Source organism: Mobula hypostoma, chromosome 5, assembly GCF_963921235.1.
Source record: "Mobula hypostoma chromosome 5, sMobHyp1.1, whole genome shotgun sequence".
NCBI lineage: Eukaryota > Metazoa > Chordata > Chondrichthyes > Myliobatiformes > Myliobatidae > Mobula > Mobula hypostoma.
In genome coordinates this window covers 7,400,460-7,420,352 of record NC_086101.1, presented here as the reverse complement: position 1 = coordinate 7,420,352, position 19,893 = coordinate 7,400,460, and the positions used below count along the sequence as shown (strand labels likewise).

Here is a 19,893-nt window from a genome sequence, read left to right as displayed (position 1 = left end):
TCTCCCTGCACCTCTGGGGTTTGAATTTTTTTCCCCGTTTAGATAATAGTCTGCACTATTGTTTCTTTTACCAAAATGCATTATCATTAATTTCCCAACAGTGTATTACATCTGCTTCTTTTTTGCCCATTCTTCCAACTCACCTGTAAGTCCTGCTGCAATCACATTGATTTCTCAGCACTACCCACCCCTCCATCTGTCTTTGTATTATCTGCAAACTTTGCCACAAAGCCACCAATTCCATTATCCTAATCACTGACAAACAATGTGAAAAGTAGTGAAAAGTAGTGGTCCCAGTACTGATTCCTGAGGAACACCACCAGTCACTGGCAGCCAACCAGAAAAGGCCGCTTTATTCCCACTCGCTGCCTCCTGCCTGTCAGCCATTCTGTTATCCATGCCAGTATCTCTCCGGGAATGCCATATCTTGTTATGCAGCCTCATGTGTGGCACCTTATCAAACGCCTTCTGAAAATCCAGGTAAATGACTTTGCTGGTTACTTCTCTGAGGAACTCCAACAGATTTTTCAGGCAAGATTTCCCTTTATAGAAACCATGCTGGTTTCAACTTATTTTATCATTAGTCTCCAAGTACATTTGCAATCTTCCAGTCCTCTGGGACCATGCCAGAGTCAAGTAATTCTTCAAAGATCATGACCAATGCATCCATTACCTCTTCAGCAACCTTTAGCTGGACTCTGGGGTGTAGTCCATCTGGTCCAGAGGACATATCCATCTTCAGACCTTTCAGTTTGCCTTGCAGTAATAGCAATGCCACACACTCCTGCTCTCTGACACTCACGGATTTCTGGCACACTGCTAATGTCTTCCACAGTGAAGATTGATGCAAATTACCCATTAATTTCATCTGCCATTTCTTTGCCCTCATTATTACCTCACCAGTATCATTTTCCAGTGGTACAATATCAAATCTCACCTCCCTATTGCTCTTTATATAACTGAAAAAATTTTCAGTATCCTGCTTTATATTATTGGCTAGTTTGCCCTTATATTTCAACTTTTTTTGTGGGGAGGAGAAGATGGCAGCGTGACGTAGCGCGCGCGGCCTCTCCGATGAATGATATCTGTATTTGTTAAGTACGGTACCATGCACAATCCTGATTTGATGGAGACAGATGTGAGAAGCACGGAGGAACATCTGGAGAAACTTCTGAAATTCCCGCTTCATTGCCGTTGCTACTGTGCGATCAAGAATCTCCGGAGGGGAAGGGCAAAATCCTCGGCTTTGCCTATTGCTTGGTGGCCAGGGCCGGTGTCGAAGTGCTCAGCAGAGATGGTGCTCGGTGCTCAGAGTTGGAGGGCTGGTCGGAGGCTTGAAGTTATCGGACGGACTCAAGAATCGACTGTGGTCGGGTGCTTCCAGGGTGCTGCATCGGCAAGTTTACAGTGCTGGAGGTTCGTGGCAGGGAGAGTTTTCCTCCTTTTACCATCTGCATCAGATGATGGGACTTTCGAGAGACTTTGAGACTTTTTTTTACCGTGCCCATGGTCTGTTCTTTATCAAATTACGGTATTGCTTGCACTGTTGTAACTATATGTTATAATGATGTGGTTTTTGTCAGTTTTTCAGTCTTGGTCTGTCTTGTGTTTCTGTGATATCATACTGGAGGAATATTGTATCATTTCTTAATGCATGCATTACTAAATGACAATAAAAGAGGACTGTGTGTCCTCATAATCTAACCTAATCTTATGGCTTTTATAGTTGCCTTATGTTGAATTTTAAAAGCTTCCCAATCAACTTCCTTTGCCAGCCATGGTTGCCTACCCTTGCCATTTGAGAAATTCTTCCTCTGTGGGACATATCTGTCCTGCGTCTTGTGAGGTATTCCCAGACTCTTCAGCCATTTCTGCTCTGTTGTCATCTCCACCATTATTCTCCTCCAATCCACCTGGAGAAGCTCCTCTCTCATGCCTCTGTAATTCCCTTTATTCCATTGTGATACTGATATGTGTGACTTATGCTTCTCCCTCTTAAATTGCAGTATGAATTCAATCATATTTTGATCACTGTCTCCTAAGGTTTCCTTTACATTGAGCTCCCTAATAAGATCTGGGTTTTTACACAACACCCAATATAAGATAGCCTTTCCCTGAGTAGGCTCAAGCACAAGCTGCTGTAAACAGCCATCTTGTAGGCATTTAACAAATCCAACAGCAATGTGATTTTCCCAATCCCCTTGTATATTGATGTCTTCCATTACAAATGTGACATTACCTTCATTACATGACTTTTCCAGCTCCCTTTGCAATCTGAACCCCACATTTTGGCTACTTTTTGGAGGCCTATATATAATTCCCATAAATATTTTTTTTGCCTTTGCAGTTTCTTAACCCCTTCCACAAAGATTCAACATACTCTAACCCTATGTCACCTCTTTCTAAAGATGTAATTCCACCTATTACCAATAGAGCCACACCACTGGCTCTGCTTTCCTGCCTGCCCTTTCGATACAAAGTATATCCTTTGATGTTAAGCTCCCAACTTTCTTTCAGCCACAACTCAGTAATGCCCACAACGTCATACTGACCAATCTCTAATCTCTAATTGTCCACATTATGTGTGGGCACGTGGCCAAGTGGTTAAGGCATTGAACTAGCGACCTGAAGGTCGTGAGTTCGAGCCCCAGCCGAGGGAACACGTTGTGTCCTTGAGCAAGGCACTTAACCACACATTGCTCTGTGATGACACTGGTGCCAAGCTGTATGGGTCCTGATGCCGTTCCCTTGGACAACATTGATGTCGTGGAGAGGGAAGACTTGCAGCATGGGCGACTGCTGGTCTTCCATACAATCTTGCCCAGGCCTGCGCCCTGGAGAATGAAGACTTTCCAGGCGCAGATCCATGGTCTCGCAAGACTAACGGATGCCACCTTATTCCAAATGCTATCTGCATTTAAATGCGCACCTTCAGTGCTGCGTTCTTCACCCTTTTGAATTTTCTCTGTGGTAGAAATTAACTCTTTGCTCTGTGTGCTTGTTTTCTTCAGTGTTCACCTCATTTCTAAATATCACTGCTCAGGAGGTGTGCACTGAGTGGGAAATTCTGAATTATTCCGGTCACCATTGTGCCCCTGATTGAAGGTACTCCCGGGGTTGTGATACATTGGTGGCCTATCAAACCCCAGAGGTCCTGCTGCTTCACGGTTTGGGGTCTCTTCTCTTGAGTGTGTCCTTTTCGGGCCTTCTTTAGAAGTGTTTTTCCCTGTGGTACTTACACCAGAGACCAAAGATTACAAACACAAGAAATTCTGCAGATGCTGAAACTCTTGAACAACACGCACAAAATGCCATAGGAACTCAGCAGGTCAGAGAGCATCCACCGAGGGAAATAAGGTTATGTCTTGGGCTCAGGCATTTCAGCAGGACTGGAAAGGAAGGGACAGAAGCCAGAATAAGAAGGTGGCTGGGGGGAGGAGTGCAAGCTGGCTGGTTATAATTGAGAACAGATGGGTAGGTGGAGATGGGGGAGGAGGATGAAGTGAGAAGCTGGGAGGGAATAGGTGGGAGAGGTAAAAGGCTAAAGAAGAAGGAATCTGGTTTATTTATTATTTGGCAGTGCAGTGTGTAATAGGCCTGTCTATCAACCCCGACTAACCCTATCCTAATCACGGGACAATTTACAATGCCAACCCAATACATTTTTTGACTGGGAGAAAACTGCAGCACCCGGGGAAACCCTACACATTCCACAAGGAGGAAGTACAGAGACTTCTTACAGAACGATGCCAGAATTGAACTCCAAATTCCATGAAACCCCAAAGCTGCCCTGACTGGGCAGGGCAGTTGCCTATGGGAGAAGGTTCACCACAGAGCTGTGATAGGTAGGTAGGTGAGGAGAAGAGAAGGGGCAAGAGGGGAAACAAAATGGAGAATGGAAAAAGAGGGAAGGAGAGAGGAGGGAGAAATTCATGTTCATTTTGTCAGGTTGGAGGCTACTCAGACAGAATATGAGGTATTGCCCCTCCAACCTAAGACTGGCATTGTGGCAGTAGAAGAGGCCATGAACTGACAAGGCAGAAAGAGCAACACACATAAAAATTGCTGGTGAACACAGCAGGCTAGGCAGCATCTATAGGAAGAGGTTCAGTCGATGACTGCCTGGCCTGCTGTATTCACCAGCAACTTTTATGTGTGTAGCTTGAAGTTCCAGCATCTGCAGATTTCCTCCTGTTTGCATTTTCAAAGTCAGAATGAGAATGGGAACGGGAAGTGGAATTGAAATGGGTGGCCACAGGGAACTTATCTAAATAATGTCAACTGATTATGCTGCATGACCTGCTATGTCCTTCCAGCATTTTCTGTGTGTTTCTCAAGCATCTGCAGAATATCTTGTGTTTATAAAGAACAGTGGACATTTTGAGAAGAGAGAAAGAAGAAGAAGAAAAATCTGGGAAGTTGATTGATGAAGGAGATAAAGGGCTGGAGAAGGGGGAATCTGATAGTAGAGGTCAGAAGGCCATGGAAAAGAGGGAAAGGGGAGGAGCACCAGAGGGAGGTGACGGGCGGGTAAAGAGATAAGGCAAGAGAGCGAAATGGGAATGGGAAATGATGAAGGAGAGGGGAAGGGCCCATGAGCAGAAGTTTGAGAAATCAATGTTCATTCCATCAGGTTGGAGGCCACCCAGACATTCCATCAAGCAGAGCAAGTGCCACACCTGCCCCAACACATCCTCTCTCACTACCATTCAGGGCACCAAACAGTCCCACCTGATGAGGTGACACTTCAGCTGCGAGTCTCTCCTGTATCCGGTGCTCCCAGTGTGACCTCCTGAATGTCAGCGAGGCCCAACGTGGATAGGGAGACCACTTCACTGGGCTCCTCAGCTCCGTCCGCCAGAAAAAGTGGGATCTTCCGGTGGCTACTCATTTCAATTCAACTTCCCATTCCCGTTCCGCCATGTTAGTCCATGGCCTTCTCTACTGCCACGACGAGGCCACACTAAGGCTGGAGGAGCAACATCTTCTATTCCATCTGGGTAGCCTCCAACATCGCATAGACATCGATTTCTCAAACTTCCAGTAATTGCCCCTCTCCCTTCTTCACTATTCCCCATTCCTGTTTCCCTCTGTCAGCTTATCTCCTTACCTGCCCATCACCTCCCTCTGGTGCTCTCCCCCCTTCCCTCTCTTCCATGGTCTTCTGTCCTCTCCTATCAGATTCTGCACAGCCCGCATCCCAACCCCCACCACCCGCCTCTCCAGGCCTTTATCTCTTTCAGAAATCAACCATCAACTTGCCAGCTCTTTACTTCACCCCAACCCCCTGCCAGTTTCACCTACCACCTTCCATCTTCTCGTCTTCCTCCCCTCCCCCACCTTTCCTTTTCCTTTCCAGTCCTGATGAAGGATCTCGGTCTGAAATGCAGAACTGTTTACTTTTTTTCCACTGACAGGCCTGTTGAGTTCCTCCAGCATTTTGTGTGTGTTGCAAAGAACAGGGGTTGTTGGAGCACAGAAACAAAAGCATGAACTGCTGCTCACTTGTTCAGAGGGCAGCACAGTAGTGTGGCAATATTACAACTGGAGTTCAATTCCCGCCACTGCCTGTAAGGCCATTGCAGATTCTCCTCGTAACCATGTAGGTTTCCTCCGGGTGCTCCAGTTTCCTCCCACATTCCAAAGATGTACGGGTTAGGGTTAGAACCAGAATCAGAATCAGATTTAATATCACTGGCATATGTCGTGAAATTTGTTGTGTTGTGGCACAAGTACATTGCAATACACAATAATTAAAACTATAAATTACAAGAAGTATATAATAAAAAATAAATTAAATAAGTAGGGCAAAAGAGAGAAAAAATAGTGAGGTGGTGTTCATGGGTTGGTTGTCCATTCAGAAATCTGATAGTGGAGGGGAAGAAGTTGTTTCTGAATCATTGAGGATCCTGTACCTCCTCATTGATGGTAGCAATGAGGAGAGGGCATGTCTTGGGTGCTGGGGATCCTGAATGACGAATGCCCCGTTTTTTTGGCATTACATTTTGAAGATGTCCGGGATGCTGGGGAGGCTGGTGCCCATGATGAAGTGGCCTGAGTTTGCTTTCTACAGTTTTTCTGATCCTGTGCAGTGGCCCCTCCATACCAGATGGTGATGCAACTAGTTAGAATGCTCTCACATCTGTAGAAAATTGCGAGTGTCTTTGCTAACGTACCAATTCTCCCTGAACTCCTAATGAAATAGAGCCGCTGCCATGCCTTCTTTGGAAATGCATCAATATGTTGGGCCCAGGATAGTTCTTCAGAGACTGTGGTCTTCCAGTGAAGAAGTTGAGGATCCAATTGCAGAGAGAGGTACAGACCCCCAGGTTTTGGAACTTGATGATTATAACTGAGCGTATGATTGTGTAGAACACTGAGCTGTTGTTAATAAGGAGCCTGATGTAGGTATTACTATTGTCCGGGCAATTCAAGGGTGAGTGGAGAGCCGGTGAGATTGCATCCACTTTAGATCTGTTAAGGCAATAGGCAAATTGCAGTGGGTGAGGTGCTTACTTAGGCAAGAGTTGATTCCTTCTTTCTTTTCTTTTCCAATCTTTTTATTAATTTCAAAATTATAAACATAATAACAATATTAATGAACAGAGAGTGGGATTACATTACTAATAATTGACATTACAAATATAACATTGGTAATAATACAGATGTATAAAGTTTCCCAAACTCTAAATATAATTAAACATGATAGAGGGATAAATGAGAAAAAAATCTAAAGAAAACTTAAATTAGAAAAGAAAAAAAAGACATTAATTAAACTAAGTGATATTAACCTAAACTAAATAAAACTGAAAATAAAACAGAACTATAGAAAAAAAAGACAGGCTAACATATTACATTGGATAGATTCATTAATGTCATTAACTCCACTCCTCTATCGGTGTATTTTAAGTTTTAAAAAAGGATTCGAAAAGGTCAAACTACATCATATGGAAATGTTGAATAAATGGTCTCCAAGTTTCTTCAAATTTAATCGAAGGGTCGGAGGTGCCACTTCTAATTTTCTCTAAATTTAAACAAGATATAGGTTGAGAAAACCATTGAAATGTAGTAGGGGGATTGACCTCTTTCCAGTTCAATAAGATAAATTTTCAAGCCATTAATGTTAAAAAAGCAATCATCCCACAGGCTGAAGAGGATAAATATCTACCTTCCATCATTGGTAACCCAAAAAATTGCAGTAACAGGGTGTGATTGTAAATTAATACGCAAAACAGTAGAAATAATATCAAAGATATCTTTCCAATATTTATGCAAGAAAGGGCAAGACCAAAACATATGAGTCAAGGAAGCAACTTCAGGGTGGCAAGAGTTGATTCTAATCATGACCAACTTCTCAATGCATTTCATCACAGTAGATGTGAGCGCCACTGGACAATAGCCATTGAAGCAGCTCACCCTGATCTTCTTAGGTACAGGTATGATTATCTCCCTTTTGAAGCCGGTGGGAAACTCCAACTGCAGTAGTGAGAGGGTGAAGATGTCCTTGAACATTCCTGCAAGCTGGTTGACACAGGTTTTCAGGATCCTTCCAGGTACACCATCAGGGCCTGATGTCTTGCAAGGGGTCACCTGCTTGAAAGGTGTCCGGACATCGGCCTCTGAGACAGAAATCACAGGGTCACCAGATGCTGCCGGGAGTCACACAGGTGTAGTTTTATTCTCCCTTTCAAAGTGTGCATAAAAGATGGTTAACTCATCCGGGAGTGAACATTCATTCATGGTGTTAGGTTTTACTTTGCAGGAAGTTATGGCCTTCAAACCCTGCCAGATGACATGAATTCATCTTAACTTCAAACAGAATTCTTTTTTTGCCCTTAAAACAGCCTTCCATAGGTTATACTGTACTCCTTACATAGTTCTAGATCACCAGTCTGGAATACCACAGATCTAACCTTCAGCAGACTACGAATCTCTGGGTTCATCCATGGATTTTGGTTTGGGTATGTCCAGTATATTCTCAAAGGCACTCACTCATCAACACAGGTCTTGATGAAGTTAATGACAACTGTGGCGTATTCATTCAGATTTAAAGATGAATCCCTGAATATTGTCCAGTCCTGTGACTCAAAGCAGTTCTGTCATTGATCCTATGCCTTCCTTGACCCTTCTTGGTTCTTGCCACTGGTGCTGCTGTCTTTAGTTTCTACCTATAGACTGGGAGTAGAAGTACAGGCAGGTGACTGAACTTTTCAAAATGAGGGTGTGGGATGGCACAGTAAGTGCTCTTGATGGTGGTATAACAGTGGTCAAGTGTGCTGGCACCACAGTTGATAAATTGGTGGTAATTGTTCAGAGACTTCCCCCAGCTGGTCTGGTTGAAATCTCCCACAATGGTAGTGAAGGGAGTCTTGTTTCACGTCTGCTGATTACGTTGCTCAGCTCCTCCAGTGCCTGCCTGATGGTGGAAAACTCCATCGGCAGATAAAATGGACAAATTATGGCTGCTAGATGTTCCAGGTCAGATAACCAGGACTGAGACAGTACCACAATATTTGTGCACCACTCCACCTCCTCTACTGTTAATCAACTGAGCAGTCCTGCCTTTGCAGAGAATGGTGAAGCCGTCAAGCTGCAGCACTGTGTTTGAAATGGCGGCGGATAGCCATGTTTCCATAAAGCAGAGTTCACAGCAGTCCCTGATGTCCCTTTGGTATATCAATCTTCCTCTAAGATCTCCAATTTTATTTTGCATTTGCCAGCAGATAGTTGAGAGTGAAAGTCTAAGGCCTCTGTGGTTCAATTGTACCTGTAGACAAGTGTGGCATTCCTGCTTCTGTTTTCTTAAAGGGGAACTGCACTCGTGACCTGAGTATGCTGTCTGAGGTGCTTTGATTTTGTGTATCGATAGATTTTTAAAAAAAAATCTTAAAACAATGTTGCTTACCTATGGCTGTGACTGAATTACAGCTGTCATGTCCCTAAATGGGAATATTTGATGATTTCCATTGGAGCTGCATGCAAAAGTCCCCATCTAATGGCGCCATCATACTGCCATCAGTTTTGGAAATGCTACATTGGCGCATGGTAACATATAGTCTGCCCCAGCACATCCTCGGACTGTGTTGGTCATTGACAGAAATGACGCATTTCACAATATGTTTTGATGTGTATTTTGATAAAGCTACTCTTTTAATCCCCCGACTCCCCGCATCGGTTAAGATTAGGATGGCATTCAAAAATAATAGTTAAACAAACATTACGAGTTCGGGTCAGGACTGGACGATGAAATGGTACTTACATTCCCGAGGGGATAGACAGGAATAAGGGTTGTGTAGGGCTGCAGCTGGATGGCATAACCAGGGGGTGGTGCTGCAATGTAGGAGGAGGCGCCCACGGCTCCATATGGCAGCAGGGTGGTGAACCCTGGGGATCCGTTGTGGAATGCTGTCTCCTGCATGTATCCCCGCACGTCAACAGGAGGAGCGGGTATCTGTGTCTGCACGGAGTAAGTCGTGGACAGGGCATGGAGTCGTGGTTCGATCACCTGGCTGTAGGGGGGAGGCGAAGATGTTGGTACTGGAGCATCTGAAGGACCTACAAAGTATGGAGAAAAGGGAACAATTATTCACGGCCTGATCATCTTCAGTATCTTCAACATCTTCAAAAGGCAGCATCCATCATGAAGGGTCTTCACCATCCAGGACATGCACTTGTCTCATTACTACCATATGGGAGGAGGTGCAGGAACCTGAAAACACACTCTCAATGTTTTAGAAACAGCTTCTTCCTTGCCACCAACAAATTTCTGAATGGATCACGAACTCACAAACTCTGCCTCACTAATTTGCTCTCTTTCTGCAGTACTTATTTAGTTTTCTCGAATATTCTTTGTTGTTATTTATCATTATTTTCATGGTACTGCTGCTACAGAACAGCAAATTTTAAGACTTGCATCGGTGATAGTAAACCTGATTCTGATTCTGATCAGTACTTTTTATAACTTCAGTGAATTACCTGATAAATGCACTGAAGGTAACCTTGGTAAATCTGGCGATGATACAGAGTTCTTCAGGAGAGTGAGTAATGAAGAGGACATTTCACTGAGCCTGACCCAATGGCCTGTGTTTGACCCGTCTGCCTCTCTTCTCGCTGCCACCATTGGGCGGGAGGTGCATGAATCTTGGGTCTCATCATGGCAGGTACAGGAACAGTTGTTACCCTGCAGCCCTCGGGCTCCTGGACCGGCTTCACTCGCCTCAGCGCTGAACTGACTCGGAAGCCTGCGAACTCGCTTACAGGAACTCCGTAGTTCAGGAGTTCTATGTCTAATTTGTTTTCTTCTTTATAGTTTGCATGATTTGTCCTCTTTTGCACATCAGATGTTTCTTTCTTTCTTTTTAAATCTTTTTATTGAATAAGTATACAAAAAGGTAAGCCATATAGGCACTAATACACTGTTAGAATATAATAAAATTACAGGAGATATTAATACAAAAAAAAGATACAAACAATGTAATTTAAACATAACATACTAAGGTAACATAATAGTATACTAATTTTTATATATATATCAATAGAGAAAAGGAAAAAAAAAAACCCAAAAAAACACCGTGCAACTAACTAAAAGCAAAGCAAAGCAATGGGTTAACTTGGAACCAAGCAGAGTTAAAAAACTTAAAATCACGTCCTCAATCCCAACCTCCATTAAAAACAGTAAAAAAAAACAAGAAGGGTATATAAATATGGAGCAAAAAAAGAGGAGAAAAAAAAATTACATTAAATGAAAATATTGAATAAAAGATCTCCAGGTCTGTTCAAATTTAAGTGAGGAATCATAAAGATTACTTCTAATTTTCTCCAAATTCAAGCATAATATCGTCTGAGAAAACCAAAAAAAGGTAGTTGGAGCATTAAGCTCTTTCCAATGTTGTAAGATACATCTTTTCGCCATTAAAGTAAGAAATGCAATCATTCTACGGGCTGAAGGAGAAAGATTACTGGAAATTTTAGGTAGTCCAAAGATAGCAGTAATAGGGTGAGGAGAGATATCTATATTCAATACCTTGGAGATAATATTAAAAATGTCTCTCCAAAAAGTTTCCAGAGTAGGACAAGACCAAAACATATGAGTTAAAGAGGCTATCTGCCCCGGACATCTATCACAAAAAGGATTAATACAAGAATAAAAGCAAGCTAATTTATCTTTGGACATATGTGCTCTATGAACAACTTTAAATTGAATTAGGGAATGTTTAGCACAGATAGAGGAAGTATTGACTAATTGTAAAATCTGCCCCCAGTCATCCACGGAAATGATAGACCCCAATTCCTGTTCCCAATCTACCCTAATCTTATCAAATGGAGCTTTCCTAAGTTTCATAATAATATTATAAATCATAGCCGATGCACCTTTCTGACATGGATTAAGGTTAATTATAGTATCTAAAAAAATGTATTCTTGATAAATTATATCTACTAGATAATTGTTCAAAAGACATAAGGGAACCATCTAAAAATAAATCCAAAAACCGTGAAATACCCTTAGTTTTCCAAATTTGAAAAGCACGATCCGTAAAAGAGGGAGGAAAAAATATGTTACCTAAAATGGGAATTGCTAGCCCAAATTGGTTAGGATCAAAAAATTTTCTGAATTGAAACCAAATACGTAAGGTATATTTAACTATCGGGTTAGATACCTGTTTAAGGCGTTTCGAATCAAAAGGAAGAGAGGAACCTAAAATAGAGCCAAGTGTATAGCCCTGAACAGACTGTAATTCCAATGCTACCCATTTAGGAATGGATAGTATATCCTGGTCAAGTAACCAAAATTTCATATGTCAAATATTAATTGCCCAATAATAGAATCTAAAGTTAGGTAATGCTAAACCTCCATCTCTCTTAGCTTTCTGTAAATGTATTTTACCCAGTCTCGGGTTTTTATTTTGCCAAATAAATGAAGAAATTTTTGAGTCAACTTTATCAAAAAAAGATTTTGGAACAAAGATTGGTAATGCCTGAAATATATATAGAAATTTTGGCAAAAAAATCATCTTAACTGCATTAATATGACCAATCAAAGTTAAATATAAAGGAAACCATTTAGATGAAAGTTGAATAATATGGTCAATTAAAGAGTAAAAAGTTAAGCTTAAATAAATCTTTGTATTTACAAGTAATTTTAATCCCAAGATATGAAAAATAATTATTAATCAATTTAAATGGAAAGTTATGATATAAGGGAAGTTGTTTATTAATCGGGAAAAGTTCACTCTTACTAAGATTTAATTTATAACCTGAAAAGAGACTAAATTGTGCTAATAACTCTAAAACAGCAGGGATGGATTTTGAGGATTAGAAATATATCATCAGCATAGAGTGATATTTTATGGGACTTTAAGCCCCGAGTTATCCCAGTAATATTTGGAGATTCTCGAATGGCAATTGCAAGAGGTTCTAATGCAATATCAAATAATAAAGGGCTAAGAGGACAACCTTGTCGAGTGCCTCGAAAAAGAGGGGAAAAAGGTGACCTTAGAGAGTTAGTACGGACCGAGGCCACAGGAGAATGATATAACAGTTTGATCCAGGGTATAAATTTCGAGCTAAAATTAAACATTTCAAGCATCTTAAATAAGTAAGGCCATTCTACTCTATCAAAAGCTTTCTCAGCATCTAAAGAGATAACACACTCAGGAACATTTTGTGAGGGGGTATAAACAATATTTAACAGTGTGCGAATGTTATAAAAAGAGTAAGGACCTTTAATAAAACCCGTTTGGTCTTCCGAAATAATAAAAGGAAGTACTTTTTCTAATCTGTTTGCTAATAAAAGGAAGTACTTTTCTAATCTGTTTGCTAATAACTTAGAAAAAACTTTAGAATCAACATTTAATAAAGATATTGGTCTATAAGATGCATATTGAGCAGGATCTTTATCCTTCTTTAATATTAGAGAGATTGACGCTCTATTGAAAGATTTGGGAAGTTTACCAAGTTTTAATGAAGCCTCGAAAACCCTACAGAACCAAGGGATTAATGAAGGTGCAAAACATTTATAAAATTCTACGGTAAACCCATCAGGGCCAGGAGCTTTCCCCAAATTCATAGAGGAAATAACATTCTTAATCTCATCAGTGGTAATGGGAGTATCTAACATAGAAGACATATCCTGTGAAATCTCAGGGAAGTCTAGGTTATCTAAAAAATCATTCATATATTTAGAGTCTCGAGGAGACTCTGATTGATATAAGGAAGAATAAAAATCACAGAAGGTTTGATTAATCCCCGCATGATCAAGTATCAGTCGGTCATTATGATTATAAATCTGATTAATTTGAGATTTAACATAATGAGACTTCAATTGGTTAGCCAGCAGTTTGCCAATTTTGTCACTGTGTACATAAAATTCACTTCTTGTTTTCTTTAATTGGTTTACAATCGAGGACGAAAGTAATAAACTGTGTTCCATTTGAAGTTCAGTTCTTTGTTTATATAACTCCTCAGAAGGAGCTGTAACATATTTCTTATCAATTTCCTTAATCTTGTCCACAATTACCAACTCCTCCTGCTTCAGCTTCTTCCTCAAAGCAGCAGAATACGAGATAATCTGACCACGAATATAAGCTTTAAAAGTATCCCAAAGAATGTTCACAGAAATATCCTCCGTATAGTTGATAGTAAAAAAAAGATCAATCTGTTCATTCATAAAGTTAACAAAGTCCGAATCCTGAAGCAACAGCGAATTAAAACACCATTGTCTATTATTTTGTGTATTGCCTGAATTTTAATAGAAAGCTTAAGTGGAGCATGATTCGAAATGGTTATAGAGTCATAATCACATTTAATCACTGAAGAAATAAGACGAGAGTCAATAAAGAAATAATCAATTCTTGAATAGGAATGGTGAACATGTGAATAAAAAAGAAAAATCTTTTTCCGGAGGATGCAAAAAACGCCAAATGTCCGTCGACCCAGAATCAGAAAGGAATGAATTAATCAAAGTTGCAGATTTATTAGGTAAGGTCCGTAGAGGAGCCGAACGGTCCAAAGCTGGAGATAAACAGGTATTAAGATCTCCGCCCCAGATCAATGAAAACTCATTCAAATTCAGGAACTGATTGAATAATGATTTATAAAATTCTGGACAGTCCATATTAGGAGCATAAACATTAACCAAAACTACCTTTTTATTAAATAGTAGACCACTAACCAGTAGAAATCTACCATTCGGATCAGAAATATCATGTTGTATAAAAGAAACTTAGGAGTCTATAAAAATAGAGACACCTCGAATCTTAGCGTTGGAGTTCAAATGAAACTGTTATTCCTTCCAAAATTTAAAAAAACGTAGTCTGTCCCCCCTCTGCACATGGGTCTCTTGTAAAAATAAAATTTGTGCTTTAAGTCTCCGGAACACTTTAAAAACTTTTTTCCTTTTAATAGGATGATTAAGACCATTAGTATTCCAGGAGACAAAATTAGTAATAGACTCCGTAAACCCTAAAGTCAACCCGCAACAAGGAGGATTGATGATAGGCTCGACCCATGAACCCGGAAAGGGAACAGAACAAATAAGAGATACCGGAAAGGAGAACGCAACCAATACTTCAATAGTGTACATAGCCCAAGAAGAAAGAAACTAAAACGTGAAGCCCCTCCCACCATCCCCACCCCATGACCTCAAGGCTAAATCTAACACAGACCAGCCAGAAAGAAGCAAGCACTAAAACTACCCCCATGACTTCCGGTATATGCTCCCTAAAAAAAGTGTAAATATAAAAAAGATCAGCTAGTTATAAAACAGTAAATGATAAAAAAAAAGGTAAATCAATTAAAACGAACACTTAATATAACAGAGAAAAAGCCAGAAAATATAAAAAAAACGCAACAAACCCCAGACCCTATGAGTAAACAAAAAAAAGAAATGAAATTATTAACATAAACTAGTTATGAAAACCTACAAAAAGTAGATTAAAAAACTACAAAATTTAAGGCCTCAAAGGAAATACGTAGAATGACGTATTCATTCAGACAACATCAGATGTTTGACAGTCAATTTACTCCGAACTTTGGTAAAGAGATACTTTATATAAAGAGAACTTTGAACTTTGATAAAGAGATACTTTGTATAAAGAGAACTTTGATAAAGAGATACAGAGTCGTAAAGCAACTCAGGCCCTCTTGCCCAGTCCACCTTTGCTGAGCAAGTTACCTACCTGAGAGAGTTCTATTTGTCTGCTTTTGATCCATATTGCACTAAAGCAGGGATTGACAAGCTTTTAAGCCCTGGACCAATACCATTAACTGAGGGGTCCATAGACCACAGGCTGGGAATCCCTGCTGAAAGCATTCCTCTCCGTAGATGCTGAGTTCTTCCAGCTTTTTGTATTTGCCGCTCAAGATTAACAACATCAGCAGAATCTTGTGCTTTCTCTCTTTTTTACTATTTATTGATATTTATTGGGCGACAGGGCGGAGATACGTCTCTAGCAAAGGAGGTGTAAGGTGCTCCTTCTCTCCCCAAACCTGCAAGTTAGAGTGGCACCAGCTGCTTAGCCCCACGTGAAGTCATGGGAGCAGGTGGTGGATGGTCGCAAGGGCAGTCGGTCCACATCACAAACCCTGGTTATGCGACCGCTGACACCGGGCAGACAATCTGAAGAGTATTGATAATGGCTGGGATCACCTGACTTGTAAAGACACTGCCCAGAAGAAGGTAATGGTAGAAACATTTGTCAAGGGTGATCATGATCGCCCATGTCATACGACACAGCACATAATGATGATGATTTAATATAAATATATTATATATTCTTATCGTAATAGTAATTTATAGTCATTTTTATGCATTGCACTGTCCACTGTTTTAAAACAACAAATTTCATGACATATGTCAGTGAGAATGAACACAACTCACATTCTACTTGTTAAGGGAGCGAGTGAACAGTTAATGAGAGCAGGTGGGATGTAGAGTTCAGATACAAGTGGATCATCCACGTGGGAGTAGGGTCAAGGAGCTGAGTTGCCTGCTCCTGTTTGTAAGTACAATGGGCACAGAAACTCATGGAGCTGGACTTCGTGTGGATCGTACTGCTCTCGGCGACAGAGAGGCATCGGAGGAGTTGGTGTGCGAATGCGATGTGCAGTCTAACAGCAAGTGATTGCATTTAGTAGTTTTTCTTGTGATCGCAAGACCCTGTCGGACATTGGTAATGAAGAATGCTGGTGGTCCGATTCTCTGGTTAATTGGCAGGGGAGCTGCACGGTGTCAGTGGTAGAGATGACGAGGCCTCAAGCCGCTTTGTTGCCTGTTTGCAGCCGTTCAGGCGAGAGGCGTCAGAGTCAGCGTGCTCCACCGCAGTACTGGAGGCAGTGTGGTACAGCGTCCACACTGGAGTCGGTGCGGCCTCACACTGTTCACTGGCAGAAGACAAGCTGTATTGTGTTTGACTGCAGACTGCTGCAACATACATAGACTCAGGGACTTGGACATTTTTTTGTGTGTGGCTGTATTTTACTGCGACCTTATATGTGCTACATGTGCCTTCTGCTGTGTATGACTGTTGGTATTGTGTTTTCACCTTGTCCAAGGAGTAACACTATTTTGTTTCGCTCTATTCTGGGTATTCATGCATGGTGGAATGACAACTGAACTTGAACTGAAGCATACTCAGTCCTGAGCAGCCATTCTGTCAGTGATGTCCTCCTCACTGAGCAAATCATCTCTGGCTGCAATATCTGTTCATTGTTGACCACAAGTTAGGAACCCATGGAAGGGTTTGTATTTCCGAGCCACCCAACCTTTTGCTCCACGGTTGAGTCAACAAGGAATGTAGCTGTTCCCGAACTGAGGGTCAGGGTGAATGACACATCAAGGAGGACTGGAGAAAGCAGCACAACTGATTGGATCCTAACCCTGCCCACAGTCAAGGACATCTTCAAAAGGCAGTTCCTCAAGAACAACAGCGAGTTGTTTGAGAGTGATGGTGCTGGACGTTGTTGTGTTGCCACCTGGACTTATCGTATGCTGTTGTGCCGAGACAGTGTTCGCTGTGAGTGATTGCCTCGCACGTTTTTATTGTAATCCCAATACTCTGTTGTACATTGGTAACATAAAGTACTGCAAGTCCTTCTCACTGGTTCATTGGCAAGACAAACGATGGGAGAGCTGTGTTGCCTCGGTTGGGGCAAGGAATGGGCCAAGACCAGGGAGTCACCTGCCACAGCGGACCAGAAAAGGAGCCGCTGAGTTGGTGTAGAGTAGTCTCAGTGGGGTGCACTGGAATCTGTACTGGTATTGGGGGCTGGCCCTCCTGTGCATGTTCAGTAGAAGATCAAGCTGGACCAGGATAACTTAGCATCAATTCTTCAGTCATGCCACTCAGTGATTTGAGCTATATTATTTTTTTCCTTTGTGATTGCATGTTTTTCTGAAATAGTAACCATATGTGTTATTTGTGCTGTGACAGCGTCCTGAATTACCCCTATGAACTGTGCTTTTGAAAAGAGAGAAAGTTATTTGACACTGACATCTTATTTTGAAAGGAGAGAGAGAGAGAGAGAGAGAGAGACGAAGACTAACTTTTGGACTGTCACTTTAAGGCACGAGGAGGAACTGAGAATAACTTTTGGATTTCTGCTGAGTTGGAGAGAAAGGGCACCAAGCAGCTCGTAAGTCGCTATGGTGACCGAGGGCGGTGTTATTTGACGGACAATCAACGTTATAGTTTCTCTGGAACGTGTTTATACTTCCCAAGGACATTGCCTGCTTGCACATTTCTTACACAGACAGAGATGGAAGGAGTTACTTGAATGACAGCCGGTACTCAGTACGGTGAGATAAATAGGAGGTCAGCTGATAGTCCTCAGGCACATGTTTTTGGACACTGAATGAGCTTTGTTGTGCCCACAGAAAAAGTGGGTTTTTGGAGGATCGATCAGGCAGATCGATCAGTGGCTCTTGCAATGTGAAAAGGGATTGACCAGTGGGGAGCTGTCCATGTGTCCACCCTTGCCTGGGTTGATGATTCCACCACGGAAAAATGGTCCCCTTTGTTGAAGTCACAGTCAGTGACTTTTAAAGGACTTCGGAGGACAACGAGAAGATCGACAGCGTCAGCTCACCTGAAGACTCAAATCTCTCCCTCTCTGTCTCTCCATCACTACTCAACTCAAAACCACGAACTGAACTGAACTTTACTCATTATCGTAAGACTGTACCTTTTTACCCCTAGACTTGAAGAAGCTTGGTTTTTCATATATATTTCCACACTTACTGATTTACTTACTTATATATAATCATTGCTAACCTGTTTGATTTATCTACATTTATATTACTGTATTGCGTAGTTACTAATAAATATTATTAGTTAATAGCAATACTGGACTCCAAGGTGTTCTCCATCTCTGCTGGTTCTTTAACCCATCACGGGGTATATGACAGTGCTATGTGCAGTGTGTTGTGTGCTGTTGGTAATGTGTTCTGCAGCTTGGTCCTGGAGGAATGCTGTTTTGTTTGGGTGTATTCATGTATGTGTAATACCCTGGTTAAGATCATGCCTTATTGTATTTCTACAGCTATGCTCAGTATCAGAATCAGGCTGTTGGGTATTTTATTTTCTACAGCTTTTCTGTAAAACGCAGTGTGTTACTGCCAGTATTTTGGTTTCTATTAAGATAAGGAGTCATTTAATCAGCTTAAGAATGTTGTGTCAGTCAATCAGGTTTACCTTGATAACGTGCTGTCCAGTGGGTTGCCATGGAATATTCGAGAGAGATTGGCGACATCCAACTTCTAGGAGGACGTGGGTTTTGGGTAGAGGTCTTTTTGCAGGAGTTGGGGGAGAAGTCGGGTGCGGGGCAGAGAAAATGGAAGGCACTCGCAGAACCCTGTCTGAAGGAGAGACATCATTGGAAGAAGTGCTTGGTGCAGATGAATGGTTCCATGGATGAAGTGTCAATGGCTGAGTTAGCCAGTTCATTCATAACAGACTTGGAGGGAAGTTTGAACTGTGGCTGGTGGCTGTTACGCAGAATGTGCGTTCAGTGCTGTAAGTAATTAAAGCAAAGCACCCGACTACTAGCAATGAGCTCCAATGTTTATGTGCACATTACAGATTGGTTGAACTGTAATGGGCCCTTTTTCTGTAAATTGTTTGTTAAAGTTGAAATATCTGTAAATATAACTGCCACTTTAAGTTTATGCTGGTGTAAGTTCCATTATTTCCTGGTGAAAAGTAATTTTGCACTGGGCAGTATTTATATAGCATTCACCATAACTTTATTTTGTTTGAACCTGAATCATACCGACCCTGGACATGTGTTGTTCATTGGAGATGGCCATCTCACTGTACCCGAGTATCACTGAGTCACTTGGCTTTTAACCAGGGATAGCTAACAAGCCTAATTTTTTTATGAGCCACGGTGAGAGGGTTACGTAGGGTCGAATGATAACTAAAGTAATTATCTTCTACACTAATGCTAGCACTGTAGCATTAGCGGCTAGCGTAATGCTTTACATCAACAGCAATCAAGGTTCAACTCCTGCCACTATCTGTAAGGAGTTTGTAGGTTCTCCCCGTGACTTCATGGGTTTCCTCCAAGTGATTTGGTTTCCTCCCAAATTTGAGAAATGCATGGGTAAGTGTGGGCATGCTACGTTGGTGCCCTAAGTGTGGCGACATTTATGGGCTACCCTACAGCACACCCTTGGACTTGGTTGGCCGTTTTTGCACACAGCACATTTCACTGTTTGTTTCAATATACACGTGACAAATGAAGCCAATCTTTATCTTATCTCAGGCTGATTTCAAATAGAGGGAGAAAAAAAAAACAACAGTACAGACAATGGAAATATAGGTTTCTGTTGAACGATCAGTAAGAGTTAGCATTTTAAAAAATCGTTCTACACTCAGAAGTTCCTGGTTCATTGAC

At 41.5% G+C, this 19,893-nt stretch overlaps 1 protein-coding gene across 1 annotated transcript in view; it reads right to left on the bottom strand.

Moving 5' to 3' along the window:
• LOC134346090 (proline-rich transmembrane protein 1-like) overlaps nucleotides 1-19,893 on the bottom strand; it is a 43,092-nt gene that overhangs the window by 14,433 nt on the left and 8,766 nt on the right. Inside the window, exon 2 of the mRNA XM_063047394.1 lies at nucleotides 9,260-9,555. Coding sequence (XP_062903464.1) covers nucleotides 9,260-9,555 — 296 coding nt within the window. The remainder of the gene's footprint in view (nucleotides 1-9,259; nucleotides 9,556-19,893) is intronic.